Source organism: Camelus ferus, chromosome X (assembly GCF_009834535.1).
Source record: "Camelus ferus isolate YT-003-E chromosome X, BCGSAC_Cfer_1.0, whole genome shotgun sequence".
NCBI classification, from domain to species: Eukaryota; Metazoa; Chordata; class Mammalia; order Artiodactyla; family Camelidae; genus Camelus; species Camelus ferus.
This window is the reverse complement of record NC_045732.1, coordinates 47,606,880-47,630,411: the sequence shown is the minus strand read 5'-3', so window position 1 is coordinate 47,630,411 and position 23,532 is coordinate 47,606,880. Positions and strand designations below refer to the sequence as shown.

Sequence of the window (23,532 nt, the reverse complement as noted above, 5' to 3'; positions counted from 1 at the left end):
GTAAGATCACAGGATATAACATCAGCACACACAAAAATTTACATCTATATACAATAAATGTACAAATGGAGACCAAAACTTTAAGAACCAATATAATTTACAATATATCCAAGACATGAAATAATTAGGGATTAATCAAACAAAATACATACAAATTTACATTCTGAAAACCACAAAATATTGGTAAAAAAAATCCAAGACCTAATTAAATGGAGAGACATTGCATGTTAATGACTCAGAATACACAACATAGTAAAGGTATCAATTCTCCTCAAACTAACTTACAGATTTAGTATAATACAATCAAAATGGCAGCAGGATTTTTTGTAGATACAGACAAGGTGATTCCAACATTTATACAGAAAGTAAAAGTAACTAGAATCATTAAATAATTTTAAAAAATAAAGTTGGAGGGATCATACTACCTGTTTTTAAAACTTACTATAATGTTACAATGATTAAGACAATATGATATTAGTGAAGAGTTAGACATAAATCAATAAAACAGAATAGAGACTCCAAAAATTGACCCAAATAAGTACTGCTAACTGATTTTCGACATATGCAGAAAAGAAATTCATTGAATAAAGTGTGGTCTTTTCAAAACATGGCATTGCAACATTTAGGTATCCATATGCAGAAAAAAAAGAATTTGAACCTATAACTCATACCTTATACAAAACTTAACTCAAAATGGATAATAGAGGAAAAGTCTCTAAGATGGTGGAGTAGAAAGACACTGAGCTCACTTCTTACCACAGGCACACCAAAATTACAACTAGTTAGAGAGCAAATATTGATGAGAATGACCTGAAGGCTAGCAAAAACAAAAATCTGCTACAAATAAGATATAAAGAAGGAACCACAACAAGATAGATAGATAGGGCAGAGATGCAATATAGTCAAGACCCACACACCCAGGTAGGTGACCAACAAATGGAAAGATAACCACAATTGAAGAGGTTCTCCCCATGGAGTGAGGGCTCTGAGCCCCACATCAGGCTGCCCAGCCCATGGGTGCTGCACTGGGAAGATGAGCCCCCCAGAATATTTGACTTTGAATGCCAGGAGAACTTGCTCTCAGGAGAGCCAAAGGGCTGCAGGAAACAGAGACTCCACTCTTAAAGCTATACACAAAATTTCACATGCTCCAAGACCCAAGGCAATTGCAATAATTAGAAAGGACCCACTTGCTGACCATGGAGAGCCTCTTGGAGAGGCAGGAGGTAACTTGGAGTCACCCCTGGGATACAGATGCTAGTGGCAGCCATTTGGGGGAATTCATTCTACACTGATGACATTGATGCTGGCAAGTGCCATTTTGGTGTCTTCCTTCTAGCTTATTAGTGCTAGGACCTGGATATGCCTACCAGCCAATTGACACCAGTCCTGGAAACCCCAGGCCAAGCAGCTAGTTGTGTAGGGGCACAGCCCCACCCATCAGCAGACAAGCTGCTGTAGGACACCCTGAGCTTGCCAGACACCCCAGGACAAACTGCTACCCCCCAACAGTGGGCAGCATTAGCCCTGGGACCCAGCCTCATCCACCAGTGGTTGGGCACCATCTATGGGACCTCTGGGCCACTCAGCCAGCTGCCCTGAGATCTGGCCCCACCCACCAATTCACTGGCACTAACATCATGACCTGACCACTGCCACCAGTGGGTAGGCGTCAGATCAAGGACCAATGGTCCCCACAGCCAGCCACCCTGTGACTTGGCCTAAGCACCAGTGGGCCAATACCAAAACTGGGATTCCCAAGGACATGCAGCCAGCCACTCCAAGACCCAGCCCCATCCACCAGCAGTCCACAGCCTCCACATAAGGCAAGGCCTACCAGTATGCCCACAGTAGTCAGCCCTGCCACAAAAGAAGGGCCCACACAGCTCACATAGAGGGCAACCATAGACCACGTAGCTCTGGTGACCAAAGGGGATCGAGCTGCTAAGCCCCATATAATGTCTCCTACATAAAACCACTTCTAGATCAGGAAATGTCAATGACCTACCTAATATATAAAAATTAAAAAAGAGAACTAGGCAAAATGAGGAGACAGAAGAATATGTCCAAATGAAGGAATAAGATAAAATCCCAGAAGAACTAAGTGAAGTGGTGATAAGCAGTCTACTTGATAAAAAGTTCAAGTAATGATCATAAAGATGATCAAAGAACTCGGGAGAAGATTGGGTGAACGCAGTGAAAAGTTTAACAAAGAGTTAGAAAACATTAAGAAGAACTAAACAGAACTGAAGAATACAATAACTACAATTAAAATACACTAGAAAGAATCAACAGTACATTAGATGATACAGAGGGATGAATCAGTGAGTTGGAAGACAAAGTAGTGGAAATCACTCAAGCTGAACAGAAAAAAAAAAAGGATTCAAAAACTTAAGACAGTTTAAGAGAGCCCTAGGGCAACAACAAGCATACTAACGTTCACGTTATTGGGTTCCCAGATGAAGAAGAGAGAAAAGGGGCAGAAACCATATTGATGATATAATAGCTGAAAACTTCCCTAACCTGGGAAAGGAAACAGATATCCAGGTCCAGGAAGCATAGAGAATCCCAAACAAGATGAACCCAAAGAGATCCACATCAAGACACATTGTAATTAAAATGGCAAAAATTAAAGAGAGAATCTTAAAAGCAGCAAGAGAAAAGCAACTAGTTACATACAAGGAAACTCCAAAAAGTCTATCAACTGACTTTTCAAAAGAAACTCTGCAGGTCAGAAAGAAGTAGCACAATACATTTAAAGTGATGAAAGGAAAAAACCTACAACCAAGAATTCTCTACCTGGAAAGGATGTTACTCAGATTTGAAGGATAAATAAAGAGTTTTACAGATAAGCAAAAGCTAAGAGTTCAGCACCATGAAATTGGCTTTACAAGAAACAATAAAGGGATTTCTCTAAGTAGAAAAGAAAAGGCTACAACTACAAATAAGAAAATTACAAAATGAAAAATCTCATTGGTAAAGGCAAATATGCAGTAAAAGTAAATCAATCACTTATAAAGCTAGTAGGAAAGTGAAAAGACAACAGTAGTAAAATCATCTATATCCACAGTAAGTACTTAAGGAATACACAAAACAAAAAGATGTAAAATATGACATCAAAAAATCGAACATGGGAGGGGGAATAAAAATACAGGGTTGTTAAAATGTATTCAAATTTAAGAGATCAGCAAGTTAAAATACTATATATAATATATATATATATATATATATATATATGTTTTATATATAATTATTTATTATATACAATTACTATATATAAGGCTTATGGTAATCACAAACCAAAAAAACTTTTATAGATACACAAAAAAGAGAGAAAGGAATTCAAACATTGCACTAAAGATAGTCCTCAAATCACAACAGAAGAGAGCAAAAGAAGAAGGAAGGAACACAAAAGAACTACAAAACGACCCTAAAACAATGAACAAAATGGCAATAGGCACATACCTATCAATAATTACTTTGAATTGAAATAAACTAAATGTTTCAATCAAAAATCATAGAGTGGCTGAATGGATACAAAAACAAGAACCATATACATGCTGCCTACAAGATACTCACTTCAGATCCAAAGACACACATAAACTGAAAATGAGGGGATTGAAAAAGATATTCGATGCAAATGGAAATGAAAAGAAGGTAGGAGTTGCAATACTCATATCAGGTAAAACAGACTTTAAAACAAAGACTGTAACAAGAGACAAAGAAGGACATGACATAATGATCAAGGGATCAATCCAGAAAGAAGACATAATAATTATAAATATATATGCACCCAACATAAGAGCACCCAATTACATAGCAAATAATAAAAAACACAGAGGGAGAAACTGACAGTAACACAATAATAGTAGTAGAGTTTAATACCCCACTTACATCAAAGGACAGACATCCAGACACAAAATCAGTAAAGAAACACAGAACCTCGGTGACATGTTAGAATACATTGATGTACTAGATATACATAGAACATTCCATCCAAAAGCAACATAATACATTCTTTTCAAGGGCACATGAAACATTATCCAGGATAGATCACATGCTAAGACACAAAACAAGTCTCACTAAATTCAAAAAGACTGAAATCAAACCCAGCATCTTTTCTGAATACTACACTGTGAGACCAGAAATCAACTAAAAGAAAAAAAAACTGCAAAAACCACAAACAAGTGGAGGCTAAACAATATGTTACTAAACAACAAATGAATCAAGCAGAAATTAAAAAATACCTGGAGACAAATGAAAACAAAAATACAATGATCCAAAATCTATGGGATGCAGCAAAAGCAGTACTAGAAGGAGTCCCCAGGGCTCCTGGAAGTTCATGACAAAACAAGCCTAACTCAAGAAACAAGAACACTCTCAAGTAAATAACCTAGCCTTACACCTAAAGGAATGAGAAAAAAAGAAAAGAAAAGAAAAAACCTAAAGCTGGTAGAAGGAAAAAAAATCATAAATATCAGACTAGAAATAGATGAAATAGAGGCTAAAGGAATAGAAAAAATCTATGAAACTAGGATCTAGTTCTTCAAAAACATAAACAAAATCAATAAACTTATAGCTAGATATATCAAGAAAACAATGGAGAGGACACAAATCAATAAAATCAAATATGAAAAAAAATTTCCAGGATCAGTGATGGTGACAATCTTTTGGGGCTGTGCACTGGAAACTGCCATTCCCTCCTTTGAATGACCTACCAGTCAAACAGGCGCCGAGGGAACTGGGCAACCACCAGCCTGTCCACCAAAACTGCCTGCTAATAACATCTGCTGAGTGCACAAGACGACTTGAAGGTCTATCTAACAGAGCAGCCAGAAAGAGACCTTACAACCCATAAATACGAACCCTTGGCTCTCCGACCCTTTAGGAAAATAGTATGTGGACCCCTGATCACTGTGCCCATTCTCCTCTTGGGTGTAAGGCTTGGGCTAGATGGGAGGCTGCTAAGGGCTTTCTGCCCTCACTAGGCACCCAGAGACTCCATCCTGTGGTTTCTCCTCACCACCCCCGAGAGAAGCCCCCTCGCCTCCAATCCCTTTTGTACAGGGGACACAGTGGCTCGGAGCTGTGACTCTAATCGGAAAGGGGAGCCAGGATAGGAAGAGGTGCGACAAGAGGCCTGACAGCCGCATTCTAAACATCACCAGCTCTGCTGCCAACTCGCCAACTGCCCGACCACCTTGGGACTTGGCGGCGAACCAGAGGCCCTGACCCCATTGGTTGGGCCTCGAGGGGCGGGCCAACAAGGCGCGCGCTGGTTGGCGGAGGCCGGACCAATAAGGAGGCCCCAGCGCGGTCGTTAACCTCGCAGCGACAGCCGCGCGTCGTGTGAGGTGATCTCGTGTGGCGCCAGTGGTGCCTGACGCCGCCTCAGAAGGCCACCTGCCTCAGCCTCCGTGACCACGGTTGTGAGCGCGACCGGGACCCGGGCGATCAGTTGACGCCCCTGAAGCGAGGCCGCCCCGGTCGCGACATGAGCTCCCCGGATAAGGTGTCTGTTTCGGAAGCGGGTTTCGGCCCAGAGGGCGGCGAGCGGGACGGCGTCCGCCAGGCCGGCCGCAGAGCCCGGGGGCGACCCGCCCCCGGCCCCAACCCCGGGGCGCCGCGGATCGGCCAGGGCGAGGGCGGGGGCGGCTTCGCGGCCCCCAAGGGCTTCGAGTCCGAGCGGGTGGTGCTGGAAGCAGGAGGGCCGGTGCTCTGGGGCCGCGAAGGCCGACCCGGCTCCTCAGCGGACGACAAGGGGGACGCCCGGGACCTGGCCGACGAGTCTGCGGCCGCCATCCTGCAGCAGCTGACCGACCGGGACGTGCTGGGCGTCCGCAGATACCCGTCCCGGGTGAGCTCAGCCGCCAGAGAGTCCCGCCTGTGGGCCGGGCCCAAGGCGGCTCCCGGCGGTCGAGGCGCGGCCGCCCAGAGCTGTGGAGAAGCGCAGCCGGCTGTGGCCGGCCCTCTCCCGCCTGATGGGGCTGAGGGGGGCCGGACCTGGGGGACGCCTAAGAGAGGCACGAAGAGCAGGATGAAGGCGGCTGCCGATCGCCCGCGGTCCTTCATGGAAGGCCTGGTGGGGCCGCCTTCAGACACCGAGTCGTCAGATGAGTTCAGTGAGCTCCAGCCGATTAGAGTGAGCATTTGCCTCAAAGAAGGAGGCCAGGTCAAACCCCGCAGCTCTAAGGATCCGAGGGACACAGCCAGACACTCGGCTTTCCAAGTCAGGGAGAATTTCCTGCCCTCCGCTCCCAAGGGACTCACTTCGGTTGTGGAAAGGCAGGACGCTGGGGAGCTGGAAATGTCTTCCCCTAAGAAAATGCAAAGCATGCTCTGGGGGAAGGCAGGGAACAGGCCCTACCCCGGACATGCTGCTGCTGTGAGCAGCCTGCCCCAGGCCACTCCTAGGAGGAAGGGGGCCAAGGAGAAGAAATCCCTCCAGGGTGCCTCCAACCTGGCCCTGGGGAGAAATTTCCCTCCCTGGGGGCAGCAAGTCTCGGCAGCTCCCCTGGAACCGGCCACCTTCCCCCCAATCTCTGGTATTCCGCTGCTTGGGAGGTCCAAGAGGTATTCCTCGGTCCCTTCGGGAACCAAACAGTCCAAGCACAGCGGCACTGGCAAGAAATCCGTGGCCAGGAGGGCAAGGGTGTCCGAACCTGCGGTGGCAAGAGAAGACAAGGACCCAAATAGAGACCCAGTCGCAAAGGGCCAAGTGAGTAGGCCATGCTCCTCCTCTCTCCCCCTTCCCCCTCCCACCGCCCCCCACCACAAAGTTCTTTACCTGTGCTCCTTCTGTCCATCCCTCAGGGGTGGTCATTGGGCTCCCCTGGGTCATTGGGTCATTAGGATGCCAGATCGGGGTTGTTCTACTAGGGACAAACACTAAGGTTTCCCTTGGGGTGTGGGGGTCACTGTTCCCCCCCCCCATGGCTGGTATCCGGCCTCCTCTCCCAGACAGAGGCTGGGATGGAAGGGTGAACTGGTAGCTGAAATTGGATCAGGGGACCCCTTAGAAGTTTGGGGAACAAAACTTCAGTGATTAGAGTCATCAGCTTCCTGATTCCTATTTCCTAGCTGTTCCTTGCAGGGGGCCTGAGCTTTCTTAGTACCCCACTGTTGTCCCTGGCTCAACTCTGTCTGCTGGCCTGGGGCTGACTGAGGGAGAAAGTGCTGATGAGACCAGCCTGTCACATTCCACTCCAGTCCCCTGCCTTACCCCAGCCTCGAAACAGGTTCTCTCTCACCCACACACAAACATAGATACACATGCAACCAAGTAAACACACACACACATCCTGAATCCAAATTGGTAAGAAATTTTGTTTCAGCTTCCAACACACAGGCGAGTGCGATCTTTTTCGTGCGGACATCGTGGGGAATCCAGCAGTGGTAACCTCAATACCAGAGCCTCCCAGGATTCAGGACGCTTAGAGCCCCTGGCCCGGAACCAGGGAGACGACATGCCCAGAGGGCCTGCACCCCCAGGTGAGTCTCCTGGGTTTGATAGGAGGGGTGAGGGGACGAGGAGAGAAACCTCTTGCTGTCTCTGCTGGGGGCTCAGCCTTGCTCCCAGGCAACTTCTCCCCCAGGAGATGGGGTGAGGTCAATGGTTGTCTCGGGCCACATCATCCTCTGTGTGGGGTTTCTGGGGCAGGGGTGATGGTGGCAGTGCCCCAAACTGCAACTGTGGACATAGACTTGCGGAGGAACAGCCTACGCTGTTAAGTCCTGTTCACCCACTTTGTTCCCCCAGCTGCTGGATGTGGCTGCAGCTTCTGAGGGGGTCGAACCCAGAGCCACAGTCTCTGGGGACCACAGTTGGGGAATGGCTGCCCCTGGGGAAGAGAGGAGGCAGGCTTAGACAGAAGGTTGGAGCCGCTGGGGGGAGCAGGACTGGCTTGTTACCAGTAGGGGGTGGTGCTGCCTCACCTCCGGTTAGACCCTGCTAGGCCCTGTCCACCTCACTGGGAGCCTGAGAAGCTGGATTGTGTGTCCTTTCCCTGTAGGTGACCAGGAACCACTCGACCAGCCCCCAAGACCAGAAAGGCAGCAGCAGGCACCAGGAGCGCAGGGCTGTCCTCGGGTAATGCTTCCTCTGGTTCTTGGAAACAGGCCCAAACTACATGGGAGGATCTGTGTTTAGGTTAAACTGACTTCTGTGCGGCCTGCTTCCCTGCCCCCAACCCACAGCCTACGAAGGGAGCCCACGTCCTTTCCCCTGGGGAGCCTGAGCCAGTCTAGCCGCGGGGCTTTGGGATGTAGAGTCGGGAGGAGAGGGGAAGGTGAAGGAGAGAGGAGGCCAGAATATACTAATCATTTCTCTTTCCGGTGTCTCCTGACCTAGTGTCCCGTGCTGCAGAGAGAAATAGACAGCCTCAAGGAGCAACTCGGTATGAGGAACCAGGGGCAGAGAGCGGTGTGTTCGTGCAGAACCCGGGTGGGCGCTTGGGGTGGGGTGGGCTGCAGGTGCAGGCAGCCCCTCAGGGACGAGCATGCCTGCGGGGAGGAGACCTAGCAGGCCTGGCCCTGGAGCCTGCTGCATGTTCTGAATGGTCCTGACATGGCCCAGAGCCTGAGAGCTGCTTGCACACTTTGGTTCCCTTTAGGAAACATTTCCACATTTAGTTCAGGTGGTGGTGGAGTGAATCAGGCCCAGGGCTCTTTGCATCTGGGCAGGAGGGGGTTTCAGGTTGCAGGGCTGGGCGGTTCGCCATGGGGACAGGGCTTGGGCTTCTATATCCCTATGTCTGGAGTGCCAGCTTATGCCTCTCCCCGTTTCAGCGGCCATGGAGAACCTGGCTTACAAGTTCCAGATCCTGTGAAGTGAGTGTTACACACACCATACCCCTCGCCACAGTCCTGGCTGTTGAGCAGGGCCGAGGGCTGGCCCTGGCTTGAGGCTCTTCCCTGACTGTGCTGTCTCACAGGTTGAGCCCAGCATCTTCATGCAAGAGGAGCCGCTGATACCTCTGGGGCCCGGGAGCTGTGGCCAAGCTCGTTCCCTCCTGCTCTACCTCAGCCAGGGCCTCCTCCTCTCTCTTGTTTGCTCCCGCCCCACCCGTTTCACAGCAGTTTCCAATTAAAGTACCTCTCACGGTCTGTGGTCTGTCCTCTCTCTGGGGAGGCAGGGGAGTGGGCAGGAGCGGGGCAGGAGCTGTTCGGTGTCAGAGCCTTTTCCAGAACAGTCCCTCTGGCATCCTGTGGTGGGCCTTCTCCCTGTGGGGAGTCCGGGGAGCCTCTGCTCCCATCCCTGCAGTCAGGCCTGCAGAGTGCCTGGCTCTGGGTTTGGTGTGGGCTCTGCCTGTCCGCACTGGCATGTCCTCCCCTTCCCCTGGAGGCCGTCTTCCAGTTCCCTCCAAACCCCTCCTCCTTTGGGGTCCGGCGGTTCCCATTCATCGCTGCCGTTCCCCCTCCCCATCACCAGGAACCCATGACCCCTTCCAGAGCTCCCATGCCCCTTTCCCTCAGTGGGATCACCATCCTGCTTCCCCCCTCCATCCACCCTGCTTTGCTGTCAGAGCACCCTCGATCCCTCCCCTGGCTTGCCGTCGGTGGCCTTCCTGCACGTGCACTTCAGCAGGTGTTAAACAGGCACAGTTGAGCTCATCTTCCCTCTCCTGAGACCCCATCCTGCCTGTGAGGTCCCTACCTCCCCCTGGTGCCACCATGCACAGGGACATCTCACCCAGGAACCTGCGAGTCGTCCTCCTGTCCTCCTTAGCTCTCACTACTGATCCTGGGTTACCAGTCTTGTCATGTCTGTCTCCGCGGGTTCAGTAGAGGGATGGAGGCAGAAGTCACGGCCCGGTGGATTTCAGAGCAAGAGGGAAGGTACAGGGAACACGGGAGAAAAGCACAGGGTCGTCTCTGGCTGGAGTTAGGGGAAAGGCGTCTGTTTGGTGCCAACCTGGGGGAGACTGCCCGCCAGCAGCTAGACGTGGATGGTCCAGCCCTTGGAGCTTTCACATCCTCCCTGCCCGGCCAGCTGACCGCCCTCCTCCAGCCTGGTTGCCTCCTTACCCTTGGGTGGAAAGTGACCATTCAATTCTATGTCAAGTGGGGTTGGTAGGTCTCAGTGTTCTTTCCTGGTCCCAGTCAAGGAGTGTTGACCAGCCCCATGACAAAGATTTTCATGGAAATGATGTTTCCGTGTCCCAGCTCAATCTCCCAGACTATCTTTTTAGGGCACAGATGATTGAGTCTAAACTGCATGTTAGATTTCCCCCTCACTGGAGGTTGGGAATCACTTCCTTCCCTCAGCCAAGACCCAGTGCTGTGCCAGCCTGAGACTCAGAGGCGCATATTTGTATTGAGTGAGGTATAGCCAGGTTCTGCTGGTCACCCTTCCTGAGAAATCAGGGGTTTAATAAACAAAAGCGGGGGTATGATTGTAGACAGAGCATTAAAGTTGTCTGTGTCTGTGTTTGTGAATAAATTTCATCAGGGACAATCTCCCTTGAGGGAGAAAGATGTGACTCAGGGAGGAAAGGGAGTACAGACTGTGGTCAAGAATCTCTAAAGCATTGAATGAGCAAAAGCAAGTTTCACATCTCCTTTATTCCAGGAGTGTTGTTAAATTCCCAAAACGTAGGAGAGGGATGTTTCACAAGGCATGAAAGCCTACAACGAGGTGTCAGGACGCTCAAAATGTTGGAGTGGCTGGAGGAGGCTCTGGGTCCTACTGTGTGATTCGAAAACATCTGACAACCACTGTGCGTCTGGATGGATTGAGAATGGGAAGGATGGCTCCTCAGAGTAGCTGGGACTCTGCTCATCTTAGAAGCAGGGGGACCCACGTAGGAGACGCCGAACATGAGGAACCCGGGAAACAGGCAGGATGGGCACAGTGAGGATGGGAAGTAAGAGGTGACTGCACCTGGACAATGGGGTGCCCCTGGTTCCACCCTCCCCCATATTCTCACCCTGGCTCCCTTCCCACCCACGTGGCATGAGCTCAGGTAGACAGACTATCACATGTGGGATGGGACAGTCACAGGCTTGAGGGCTGGCAAAGAACGTTCGGGGGACTTAATCCTTCCACTTCCAACCCCTCCCAGGAGAAGGTCGTCTTGATTGCTGAGGTTACAGCTTTGACCCTGAACCTGACCCACTGGCTAGTTCTTGGCGGGGTGACCTAGTGCGCTGCTGTCTGAGTGACTAAGTTTGGCAGAGACTTTCCAGCTGGGGTTTCTACCCACTGAGACATGAGGGCAAGTTGTGACTAGGGGGAAGTCCAGCATCAGCACCAGCCCTGCCCAGGGGATGGGGTACAGGGTGGTGTTTGCCAGGGTGAGGAAGTGGAGAAGCTTGTCAAAGGGGACATGGCATGGCCTGAATACAGCCCTTGGTGATTCATTTTTCCAGCCTCCCTTCCCCGCTCTGAGCACACAATCTCTCTGTTCCATATTCAGACCAACTTCCACACAATATTGTTTCTGGGAACACGTACATCACAGGCAGTGGCTCAGGCCCGAGCCTTCCAGTTCCAGAAGGAAATAATTGGCAGGTCCTGAGGCACAGGTCAAAGAAACACATCTGGGCCCCAGGATGGATGTGGAGGTCAGAACCTCGCCCTCATTCAGTGCACCCGCTTTGCCTTTCCCCTCAAGGCTCCTCTCCAGCTAGGGAGGCAGTGGCGGTTGGCCTAGACGGTTCTAGGCCCCATTCTTCCTGATCCTGCTCCCTGTCCAACTCCTGGGCAAATGTCCCCTCTCCACCTCACCTCCACACCACCAGCAGCAGCCCCAGAACCCGCCACTGCTCTCTCTGGACTCTTGGGGGCCTGGCACAAACAAGGAAGGCAGAATGAGGTGAGCCCTGCAGAGGGAGCTGGGTGGGGTGGGTGTGCATAGTAATCGTGCCCAAAGGTGTATAGGTCCTAATCCCTACAATGCAGTAATATGTGACCCCTATGGGCAAAGGTGGTTACAGTTGTAGGTGCAATAACTGTTACTACTCAGCTGACTTAAGGTGGGGATACTCTCACTTATTTTGGCCAGGCTCAGCCAGGCACAGTGGGACTGCCAAAGTCGCCATGTGGACTTTCTCTGCTTGATCCCAGGGTGCACCATTTGAGTGACTGTCGGGTGCTGTATGTCCCTTTGCTGTGCAATGTCAAAGTCCTGGTAAGTAACACTGAGATGTAGGTGGACAGGCCACAATTTTGGACCCTCTTTTTCGTCCGCAATGACTTCCCCCGCCCCTTGTCCTCTTGAGCTACCTACCCTCCTAACTTTTACAATAATCATCCACTTTCTTTTAAAGGGTTTACAATTGCTATTTAATAAAATAACCCTTCCAAAGATATAAAAGATAAGTTACATTGAATTAAATATAAGTCAAACACACTATACATATACAGATTGTAGAGAACATAAGCCTTCAATCTGATAAATAATTTTAAAGTGATCAATCCATGTGATTGTACCCAGATGACAGAAAGGTACATTGTACCTCCAGGAGTCCCCATGTGTCCCTTTCTATGAAGGAATCCAAGTAGGTAAGTCTACATACTGCATGATTCCATTTATTTTATATTCTTGAAAAGGCCAAACTATAGGGAGAGAAAACAGACTGGTGGTTGCCAGAGTCTGGGGGTTGAGAGGAGTTAAACTACCAAAGAGCATTATTTTTGTTTTGACTATAGTGATGGTTCTATAACAGAATGTATTTAAAGACTCGTAGGCCTTGTCAATAATCCTATATTTTCAAAAATTATAAAAAGTACATTATGAGTGGATACTTATATTTATTTTTTCTAAACATGAAAATCATATTTTTCTCCTATAATCTGCTAACGCAGAATGTTATATTACCTTATTTTCTGAAATTAAATCAAGTTTGTATTCCTGGGATGAATACAGTCACGGCATATTGTGCTTTTTCCTTTTTATATCCTGTTGGATTCTGTTTGCTAATGTTCTGTTTCTGATTCTTGCTTCTATGCTATGAGCCTATGATTGACCTGTGATTTTCCTTTTTTAAACTGTTCTTGACAGGATTTAGTATCAAGGTTATTCCATCCTCAGAGAATGAGTTGAGGAATGTCCTACCTTTTCTATTTTTTCTAAGATTTTGTGACAAATTGAAAATATTTATGCCTAGGATGTTTGTCAGAATTCAGTGAGGAAGGCTGGAGGATTTTCTTTTCAAAAGTGTTTTGATTACTGGTATATTTCTTTATGATTATGGAATAATTCCGGTTGGCTATTCCTACTTGAGTCAGTTTTGCCAAGTTATATTTTAGTGGAAATTGGTGACCTTTTTCTGTTTTCAAATTAATTGGAATAAAATGGTCCATAATATCCTCTGTTCTCCCAAATTTTATTTTTGAAAATATCTGTCCTACAGATATTTATACAAGAAAGTTGCAAGCAACACACTTTCATCCTTCACCTGGACTCACCCTTTGTAAACATTTTATAACTTTTGTCATATTTCCTCTCCTTTCAAACTGTATGTATGTGTATTTTACTTGCTTTGTTGAATCAGTTGAGTTATTAGAACATGTTATAATACATTGTCCCTAAATATTTCAACATGTTTCTCTTAGGAAAAATAAGTATTTGCTACAAAATCTTAATGCAGTTATCACACAGAAAATTTAACATTCAGACAATACAATGGCCTACTGTATACCCTCATTTAAAATTCATGAACCTCCCCAAACTGTTATTTGTACCTACTTCTTTAAAAACTCCTGCTTCCAATAAAAGAACATGCATTCCATTCAGTTGTCATGTCTCTTTAGTGTCCATAGAAAACTAGAACAATTTCCCAGACTTTTTTGGCCATGCATGACGTTGTCATTTTTGACAATCTAGTCCAGTTTTTTTTCTAGTTTCATTTCTGTCACTTTTTAAATATAGTCAGTTTACAATGTTCTGTCAATTTCTGGTGTACAGCAAGCATACTGTTTCAGTCATACATGTATATATATTTTTTTATTTTCATATTCTTTTTCATTATAGATTGCTACAATATGTTGACTATAGTTCACTGTGCTATACAGAAGAAACTTATTTTTTAATCTATTTTTATATAGTAGTTAATATCTGTAAATCCTGAACTCCCAATTTATCCCTCCCCACCCCCTTTCTCCCCTGGTAACCATAAATTTGTTTTCTATGTCTGTGAGTCTATTTTTGTTTTGTAAATAAGTTCATTTGTGTTTCTTTTCTTTCTTTCTTTCTTTCTTTCTTTCTTTCTTTCTTTCTTTCTTTCTTTCTTTCTTTCTTTTAGATTCCACATATGAGTGATATTATATGGTATTTTTCTTTCTCTTTCTCTTACTTCACTTAGAATTACAATCTCCAGATCCATCTGTACTGCTGTAAATGGCATAATTTAATTTTTATGGCTGAGTAATATTCCATTATATATCTATATCTATATATAGATGTGGGGTATATATCTATATCTATATACACCTATATCTATATATAGATATATACCCCACATCTTCTTTATCCAGTCATCTGTTGATGGACATTTAGGTTGTTTCCATGTCTTGGCTATGGTAAATTGTGCTACTATGAACAGTGGGGTGCATGTATCTTTTCAAATTAGAGTATTCTCTGGAGATATGCCCAAGAGTGGGATTGCTGAATCATATGGTAATTTTTTTTTTAAGGATCCTCCTTGCTGTTCTCCACAGTGGCTGCACCAATTTACATTCCCACTGACAGTGTAGGAGGGTTCCCTTTTCTCCACACCCTCTCCAGCATTTATTACTTGTAGACTTTTAAATGATGGACATTCTGACTGGTGTGAGGTGATATCTCATTGTAGTTTTCATTTGCATTTCTCTGATAATTAGTGATATTGAGCATTTTTTCATGTGCTTATTGGCCAACTGTGTATCTTCTTTGGAGAAATGTCTATTTAGGCCTTCTGCCCACTTTTTGATGAGGTTGTTTGTTTTTTTTGATATTAAGCTGTATGAGCTGTTTATATATTTTGGAAATTAATCCCTTGTTGGTCACATCATTTGCAAATATTTTCTTCCAATCTGAAGGTTGTTTTTTAGTTTTGTTTATGGTTTCCTTTGCTGTGCAGAAGCTTTTAAGTTTAATTAGGATCTTTTGTTTATTTTTGTTTTTATTTCCATTACTCTAGGAAATGGATCCAAAAAAATTGCTTGATTTATGTTAAAGAGTGTTCTGCCTATGTTTTCCTCTAGGAGTTTTATAGTATCTGGTCTTACATTTAGGTCTTTAATCCATTTTGAGTTTATTTTTGTATATGATGTTAGAGAATGTTCTAATGTCAGTCTTTTACATGTAGCTGTCCAGTTTTCCCAGCACCACTTGTTGAAGAGACTTTTTCTCCATTGTATAGTCTTTGTTCCTTTGTTGTAAATTAACTGGCCATAAGTGTGTGGGTATATTTCTGGACTTTCTATCCTGTTCCATTGATCTATGTGTCTGTTTTTGTGCCAGTACCATACTCTTTTGATTACTTTAGCTTTGTAGTATAGTCTGACATCAGGGAGCAAGATTTCCCCCAGATCTGTTCTTCTTTTTCAAGATTGTTTTGGCTATTCAGGGTCTTCTGTGTTTCCATACAAATGTTAACAATTTTTGTTCCAGCTCTGTGAAAAACATCATTGGTAATTTGATAGGGATTGCATTGAATCTGTATATTGCTTTGGGTAGTATGGCCATTTTAACAATATTGCTTCTTCCAATCCAAGAACATGGTATATCTCTCCATTTGTTTATGTTGTCTTCAATTTCTTTCATTGGTGTTTTATAGTTTTCAGAGTACAGGTCTTTTGCCTCCTTGGGTAGGTTTATTCCTAGGTATTTTATTCTTTTTAGTGTGATGGTAAATGGCATTGTTTCTTTAATTTCTTTTTCTGCTATTTTGTGATTAGTGTATAGAAATGCAACTGATTTCTGTATATTAATTTTGTATTCTGCAACCTTGCTGAATTAATTGATGAGCTATAGTAGTTTTCTGGTAGCACCTTTAGGATTTATGTCTATAATATCATGTCATCTGCAAACAATGACAGTTGTACTTCTTTTCCAATTTGGATTCCTTTTATTTCTTTTTTTCCTATGACTACTGTGGTTAAGACTTCCAAAACTATGTTGAATAAAAGTATCAAGAGTGGGCATCTTTGTCTCGTTCCTGATCTGAGAGGAAATGCTTTCAGCTTTTCCCCATTTAGTATGATGTTAGCTGTGGGTTTGTCATATATGGCCTTTATTATGTTGAAGTATGTTCCATCTATGCCCACTTTGTGGAGAGTTTTTATCATAAATGGATGTTGATTTTATCAAAAGCTTTTTCTGCATCTATTGAGATGATCATATGGTTTTTATTCTTCATTACTGGTTCTTTTTATATTTTCTAGTTCTTTGTTTAAAATTCTCACTAGGTTCATCTATTCTTTTCCCCAGTTCAGTTAGCATTCTTATTACTATTGCTTTGAACTCTTCACCAGTTAAATTATTTATTGCTGTTTCATTAGGTCTTTTTTTTTTTTTGCGTTTTTCTTGTTCTTTCATTTGAAACATATTCCTCTGTCTTCTCATTTTGTTGTTGTTGTTGTTGTTGTTGTTATTGCTTTTGGTTAGGGGGAGGTAATTAGGTTTATTTATTGATTTACTTTTTTAGAGGAGGTTCTGGGGATTGAACCCACGACCTCATGCATGCTAAGCATGCACTCTACCACTTGAGCTATACCCTCCCCCTGTCTTCTCATTTTTTAAAACTTTCTCTGTTCTATGAAATTAGATGAAACAGTTATCTATCCTGGACTTGAGAGTGTTTCCTTGTGTGGGATGATTCCTGTGCAGCCTGTGTGTGCCTAGTGGCTTTGGTAGGAGAGCTGGATATGAAGTGAACATGGGCTGCATCTTCCCCTGGGATGTGGTGGAAGCCACTGCCCTAGTGGGAGATAGGGCTGGAGTTGAAGGAGCTAGAGCCAGAACAAGGTGTGATCTGGGGCTTCTCCTATGCTAAGTGGCTGTCACTGCCCTATCAGGTGTGGGGTTGGGGTCCAAGGAGCTGGATTAAGAGCCCTGAGGGAGTTGGGTTCCTCTGGGGTGTGATGGCAATCTCCTTGGTCTGGGATGTGGCTGGGGCCTGAGGGCTTGGGACTGCACTTCTGTGTTGGTTTCACTTTTTCCCCACCATGCACACCTGGTTAGAGACTGGAGGGGCTGGGTCTGAGCCAGAGGGGTTGGGTCTGGAGGAGTTGGTACCACACCACTGAGCTGGCCACACCCCCTGCACTGGGAAGTGAGCTCCTGTGATGGGAGTCTCCACTCTGTGCTCAGCTTGACTTCCTCTGGAGTGTGTGCAGGGATGCATGAGCTGGCAATGACTGTCTCCAAGTAGTCAGAGGCAGGGCCAGGGTCTGAGCTGGCTCTGTTTCCTCCAAGTGCACGCACACACTCATTGGCAACGGCAGTCTCCATCTCAGTAAGGAGCGGTGCTGGAGCAAGAGGGGCTAGAGCAGAAGTTTGGTGCAGGCTGATGGCTCACTGGGTAGGTCCTAGGAATCTGGCCAGAGCCCCAGGCAGTTTTCAGTCTGCTGCCTCCATGCTGTGACTGGGAATAGGTAAATCTGTGCATGCACTCTTCAAGAGTAGTCTCCATTTCTTACAGCCTTCTGGTAAGCCCCGCTGATTTTCAAGCCAGCTAAGGGAGCTTGTCTTCCTGGGGTTGGACCCTGGGATTAGGGAGCCTCGTATGTGGCTCAAAGCCATCCCTCCCCAGGGAGGATCCCAGAGCCTATGATATCCCCTCTCCTTCTGTGTCCCCTACTAGGGGTGTGGGTCCTGACCAGATTGCATCTCCTCTCTTCCTACCAGTCTCCATGTGGATTTTTCTTTATAGCCTTTGTTGTAGAACTGTTCTGCTTGTCCCGACTTTGATTTAAGTGAGAGTCACTCTATAGACACTTGTAATTTTGATGTATTTGTGAGTAGAGGTGAGCCCAGCATCCTCCTACTCTATCACCTTGATCTCTCTCTCTCCATCTTGTCTTCATTTCTGAAGGACAACTTTGCTGGTAAAGTCTTCTTGGTTGAAATTTCCTTTCTTTAATCACGTTGAATATATCACCTCATTCTCTCCTGGCCTGTAAGGTCTCTGCTAAGAAATTCAGTTATAGACTTACAGGGATTACTGTGTATGAAATATTTCTTTTTGTATAGCTGCCTTTAAAATTCTCACTTTGTCTTTGATTACGTACAGTTTTATGATATCTATCTTAGAGAAAACTATTTTGGATTTAAGTTTAGGGGTTACCTTTTAGCTTCATGAACTTGGATGTCCAAATCTCTCCCCATGTTTGGGAGGTTCTAAGCCATTAGTTCTTTAAATCAGCTTTCTACCCCTTTCTTCCTCTCTTCTCCTAATGTACTCTAATGATATGTATATTATTTCTTCTGATGGTGTCCCAAAAGAACCTATGGGCTTTCTTAATTCCTTTTAATTCTTGTTTTTTTTCTTTTTCAGTTTTATCAGGTAGAATTGTTACAGTTTGACTGCATGTATACAATATATTGCATGTAAATACATATACACAATATACTGAACATCTTTTGAAAATTTACATATATGTACTATTCATTGTTTCTAAGAATGTTTAGAGCTTTAGCTTTTAAAATGTACATAGTTATCAAAGGAATAAAGTCAACCACAAAATAAGAATTAATTCAAAAAGATACACATACCCTGCTATTAACAACAACATTGTTTGTAATTGCCAAGATATGGAAGCATCCTAAGTGCACATCAATAAATGAATGGATAAAGAAGATGAAGCATATATATGTCATGGAATACAACTCACCCATAAGAAAGAAGGATTTTGCCATTTGCGGCCCTTCATTCACTTTTTTTTTTTCTTTTCATTTCAAAAACCAGAATTTTATAACTGGCATAAAAATATCCATTGCATCAAAAACAACAAAATACCTAGAAATAAACCTAACCAAGGAGGTTACCTATACTCTGAAAACTGTAAAACATTGATGAAGGGAATTGAAGATGATACAAAGAAATGGAGAGCTATCTTGTGCTCTTGGACTGGAAGAATCAACATTATCAAAATGGCCACACTACCCAAAGCAACCTACAGATCCAATACAACCCCTGTCAAAAGATTCATGACATTTTTCATGGAACTAGAACAAACAATTCCAAAATTTATATGCAACCGTAAAAGACCCCAAACTGCCAAAGCAATCTTTTGTAGGTCTTTTTTTCCTCTTTCTTCATTTTGTTCTGTTTTCTTATGATTTGATGACTAGAGAAGGTCCTTTAACATTTGTTGTAAAGCTGGTTTGGTGGTGCTGAAATCTTTTAGCTTTTGTTTATCTGTGAAGCTTTTGATTTCTCCATCAAATCTGAATGAGAGCCTTGCTGGATAGAGTATTCTTGGTTGTAAGTCTTTACCTTTCATCGCTTTAAATGTATTGTGCCACTCCCTTCTGGCCTGTAGAGTTTCTGCTGAAAAGTTAGCTGACAACCTATGGGAGTTCCCTTGTATGTTATTCGTTGCTTTTCTCTTGGTAATTTTAATATTTTCTCCTTATCCTTAATTTTTGTCAATTTGATTACTATGTGCCTCAGTGTGTTCCTCTTTGGATTGATCCTGTGTGGAACTCTCTGTACTTCCTGGACTTGGGTGACTGTTTCCTTTCCCAAGTTGGGGAAATTTTTGGTTATTATCTCTCCAAAATTTTCTCAGGTCCTTTCTCTCTTTCCTTTCTGGGATCCCTATAATGTGAATATTAGTGCACTTCATGTTGTCCCAGAGTTCTCTTAAACTACCCTCATTTCTATTCATTCTTTTTTCTTTTTTCTGTTCTGCAGTAGTGATTTCCACTAATCTGTCTTCTAGCTCATTGATCTGTTCTTCTGCCTTATTTAGTCTATTCTTGGTTCCTTCTAGTGTGTTATTCATTTCAGTGATTTTATTCTTCAGCTCTGGATATTCTTTATATTTTCCAACTCTTTGCTAAAAACTTCACTCTGTGCATCTGTAGTCTTCTTGAGTTCTCTGAACATCTTTGCCATCATTACTTTAAACTCTTAGATAAACTGCCTATCTCCTCATCACTTATTTCTTCTTCTGGGATTTTACCTTGTGCCTTGGCCTGAGAGATATTCCTCTGCCACTTGGTATTGTCTGCCTTTCTATTTGTATTTTTAGGTAGGTTAGTTACAATTCTCGACCTTGGAGGGGTGGCCCTCTGCGGAAGACGTCCTATGTGTCCCAGCAGTACACTTCTCTCTTATCACCCAAGGTCTACGGTGCAGCCAGTCCCAGTGTAGAATATGGCCTGTGTTTGTGGAGTCCTTCCACAGGCTTTCGGATTGTTGTGTTCTTATTTCTGGTATCTGCCCCTGGTGGATGAGGCTGGACTAGAGGCTTGTGCAGGCTTCCTGGCAGGAGGAGCCAGTGCCTGCCCACTCCTAGGTGAAGCTCAGTTCTGGTCCTCTGGTGGGTAGTGTGGTGTCTAGAGGCCTTTGTGGCTTAGGAAGGCTGCTGCTGGGTGGGGCTGTTTTCCCACCCAGTATGTTTGGCCTGAGGCTTCCCTACAGGCTGTTGGGTGAGGCTAGGTCTTGGTGCTAACGATTCAATCAAGGTGCCAGCCTCCAGGAAAGTTCATGCAGATGAACACTCCTGGAATGTCTGCCACCAGCTTTTATGTCTCCTGAGTGAGTCGCAGTCATCCTGTATATCCCCAGAAGACCTTCCAAAACCAGCAGGCAGGTCTGGCCCAGGTTCCTATGAAATCACTGCCTCTGCCCTTAGACCTGGCACATGCGAGATCCTGTGTAGGCTTCCCAAGAGATTGAAGTCTCTGTTTCCCCTAGTCCTGTGGAGCTCCTGGAGTTAAGCCCCACTGGCCTTCAAAACCATACGTCCTGGGGTCTCCTCCTCCTCCCAATGCCAGAACCCTGGGCTGGGAAGCCTGACCTGGGGCTTAGGGCTCTCACTCCTGTGGGAGAGCCTCTGTGACTTAATTATCCTTCAGCTTGTGGGTCGCCCACCCAGGGTGGGGTATGTGGCCCAATTATATCATGAGCACGCCCTTCCTACCATCCCACTGTGGTTCCCTCTTTATGTTTCCAGTTGGAGAAGATCTTTTTGGCTAGGTTCCAGTCTTTTTTCCGATGGCTGTTTAGCAGTCAGTTGTGGTTTTGTTGTAGTTGTGAGAAGATATAAGCTCATGGTCCTACTACTCTGCCATCTTGTTGTTTTTTTTTTTTCACCTCTGATTGGATAATTTCATTTGATCTGTCTTTGAGCTCACTGATTCCTTCTTCTGAATGGTGGAATCTGCTGTTAAAGCTTTTTATTGAATTCTTCAGTTCAATCATTATATTGTTCAGCTCCAAAATTTCTGTTTGTTCCTTTATGTTTTCTCTTTGTTAAACTTCTCATTTGTTCTTTTATTGTTTTCCTGATATCATTACATTGTTTATCTGTGTTCTCTTGTTGCTGTATGAACATCTTTAGAACAATTATTTTGAACTCTCTATTGGGCAATTCCTGGGTCTCCATTTCTTTGGGGCCAGTTACTGGAGCTTTACTTTATTCTTTTAGTGGAGTCATGTTGCCCTGATTTTTCATGACCACTGCAGCCTTACAGAGCTGTGTACTTGAAGAAGCAACCACCTCTTCCAGACTTTATGGACTGGCTTCAGTAAGAGAAACCTTTCACATGTGGATGGAGGCATGTTGAAGTGTGCTGTAACGTGACTGTAGTGTGCAGGGTGCTAAGTTGGGGGCCGTGTGGATGGAGGCATGTTGAAGTGTGCTGTAACGTGACTGTAGTGTGCAGGGTGCTAAGTTGTGGGGCTGTGTGTTACTTTGGCTTAGGCCACTGGGGAACAGCATCTACAACTGTGTGGTTCTAACTGAGCACTGAGGGGGATCTGTAGTGAATGCAAGGTCTGTTGGGCACCTCTAGTTCTGGTGGCTAGGGACCAGGCCAGGCTGCATTGGTCGCATAAGCCAGTGAGTGCTGTGCACAAACCTAGCTGTGGGGGCCAGCTGCAGGTGCCTATTTAGTGGCAGGAGCCACATGCAGACATACAGATAGTGATGGAGGCCAGGGGAGGCAGCAATGGCCAGGGCCAACTGTGGGATCACTGGCAGCTGCAGAGATACTGGCTGTCAGCAGATCACACACTCCCCTTGGGCATGTACAATGCAGTGGAGGCTGGTGAGGAGGTTCAGGCTAGGAGTGTGCAGGTGCACAGCTGGAGGGTCTAGCCACAGGTTGCTGTGGTGGTGCCAGGTACTGACTGAAGGCAGGGCCTTATAGAACCCACAAGATGCTTCAGAGACCCTGGATCTCTGTGCTCTGCTGTGACTGTACGCTTTCCTCAGGGGCATGCACACTGCAGTTGGAGGCCAGTGACAGACATCAGGCTGGTGGTATACAGGTACACAGTTGAAGGGGCTAGCCCTCTGTGTGGGCACAGTGGTGGGAGTCATCCAGGGGATCTAGGCTGACATCTTTCACTGCAGCCACAGAGGCCCAAGGTGGCTGCCATCATGGCTCCCAGGCTCTGATGGGAGTGGAGGGGAGGGACTGTGGAAGGATTCAGGCAGCTGGAATTAGCAAATATGAATACTTGTGGGTTGAAAGCTAGGGAAATATGCAGGGGATCCATGGTGGCTGTGCTGGCCATTGGCTTCATCAGTAGTGGAATCTACTGAGTTTGTCTGCAAAGCAGGTCAATCTGTGATTACTCCTGCTGTGTGTCTGCTAATGATAAACATTACTTTTCTTCCTTGTTCCTAGTCAGCTCTATATGACTCAGCGTTGACGGTCTGGGTGGGAAGAAAATGAAGCTGGGCCTTCATGTGGTACCCCAAAAGGATGGAGGAGCTGGTTGCTAATTCCAGTCTTACTTTCCTGGTGAGGAAAACTCTTTCTAGCTGGGAGGTTCCCTCTTGATGCTGAAAAATGCAAGCTTGGGGGATGGGATGATACAGGTAAAATGAAGCTGTCTTCCTTATCTTCTTGTGTGATTATTCTCAGGTTTATTATTCCACAGCATTGCTAAAACTACCTAAGAGGAGTCTAGAGCTCTCCCAGACCTGTGTTTTTCTTTTTTTCATGGATAGCTGTCCAGTTGTTGATCTTTGTTGGGGACAGGGATTCTGGGATCTCCTACACCATCATTTTGGTCTCCTCTGGTCCCAATTTTATCTTTTTCTTCATGATTCAGTCTTGGTAGGTTGTATGTTTCTAATTTAATTCTTCTAGATTATCAAATTTATTGGCATATAATCTTACAAAGTAGTTTCTTATGATCCTTTTTATTTCTGAGGCAACCATGTAATGTCTCCTCTTTCATTTCCAGTTTTTATTTCAGTCTTCTATCTTTTTCTCTTAGTTAGCTTAGCTTATGGTTTGTCAAAAATTTGACTCTTAGTTTTGTTGATTTTCCTACACTTTTTCTTTACTCTTTTGCTTATTTCTGTATTACGTTTTATTATTTTCTTCTTTCTACTAACTTTGGGTTAAGTTTGTTCTT

General features: G+C 45.1%; 1 protein-coding gene across 1 annotated transcript; it reads left to right on the top strand.

Annotated features, from left to right (window-relative positions):
* The first annotated feature begins 5,132 nt into the window (after positions 1-5,132).
* Positions 5,133-9,105, top strand: LOC116662101 (uncharacterized protein CXorf49 homolog). Its single transcript, XM_032475393.1, has 6 exons — positions 5,133-6,718; positions 7,335-7,491; positions 8,013-8,089; positions 8,351-8,396; positions 8,788-8,829; positions 8,934-9,105. Exons 1-5 carry the CDS (start codon positions 5,495-5,497, stop codon positions 8,826-8,828), a joined length of 1,545 nt encoding a protein of 514 aa, XP_032331284.1. The 5' UTR covers positions 5,133-5,494; the 3' UTR covers position 8,829; positions 8,934-9,105.
* The last annotated feature ends 14,427 nt before the right edge of the window (positions 9,106-23,532 follow it).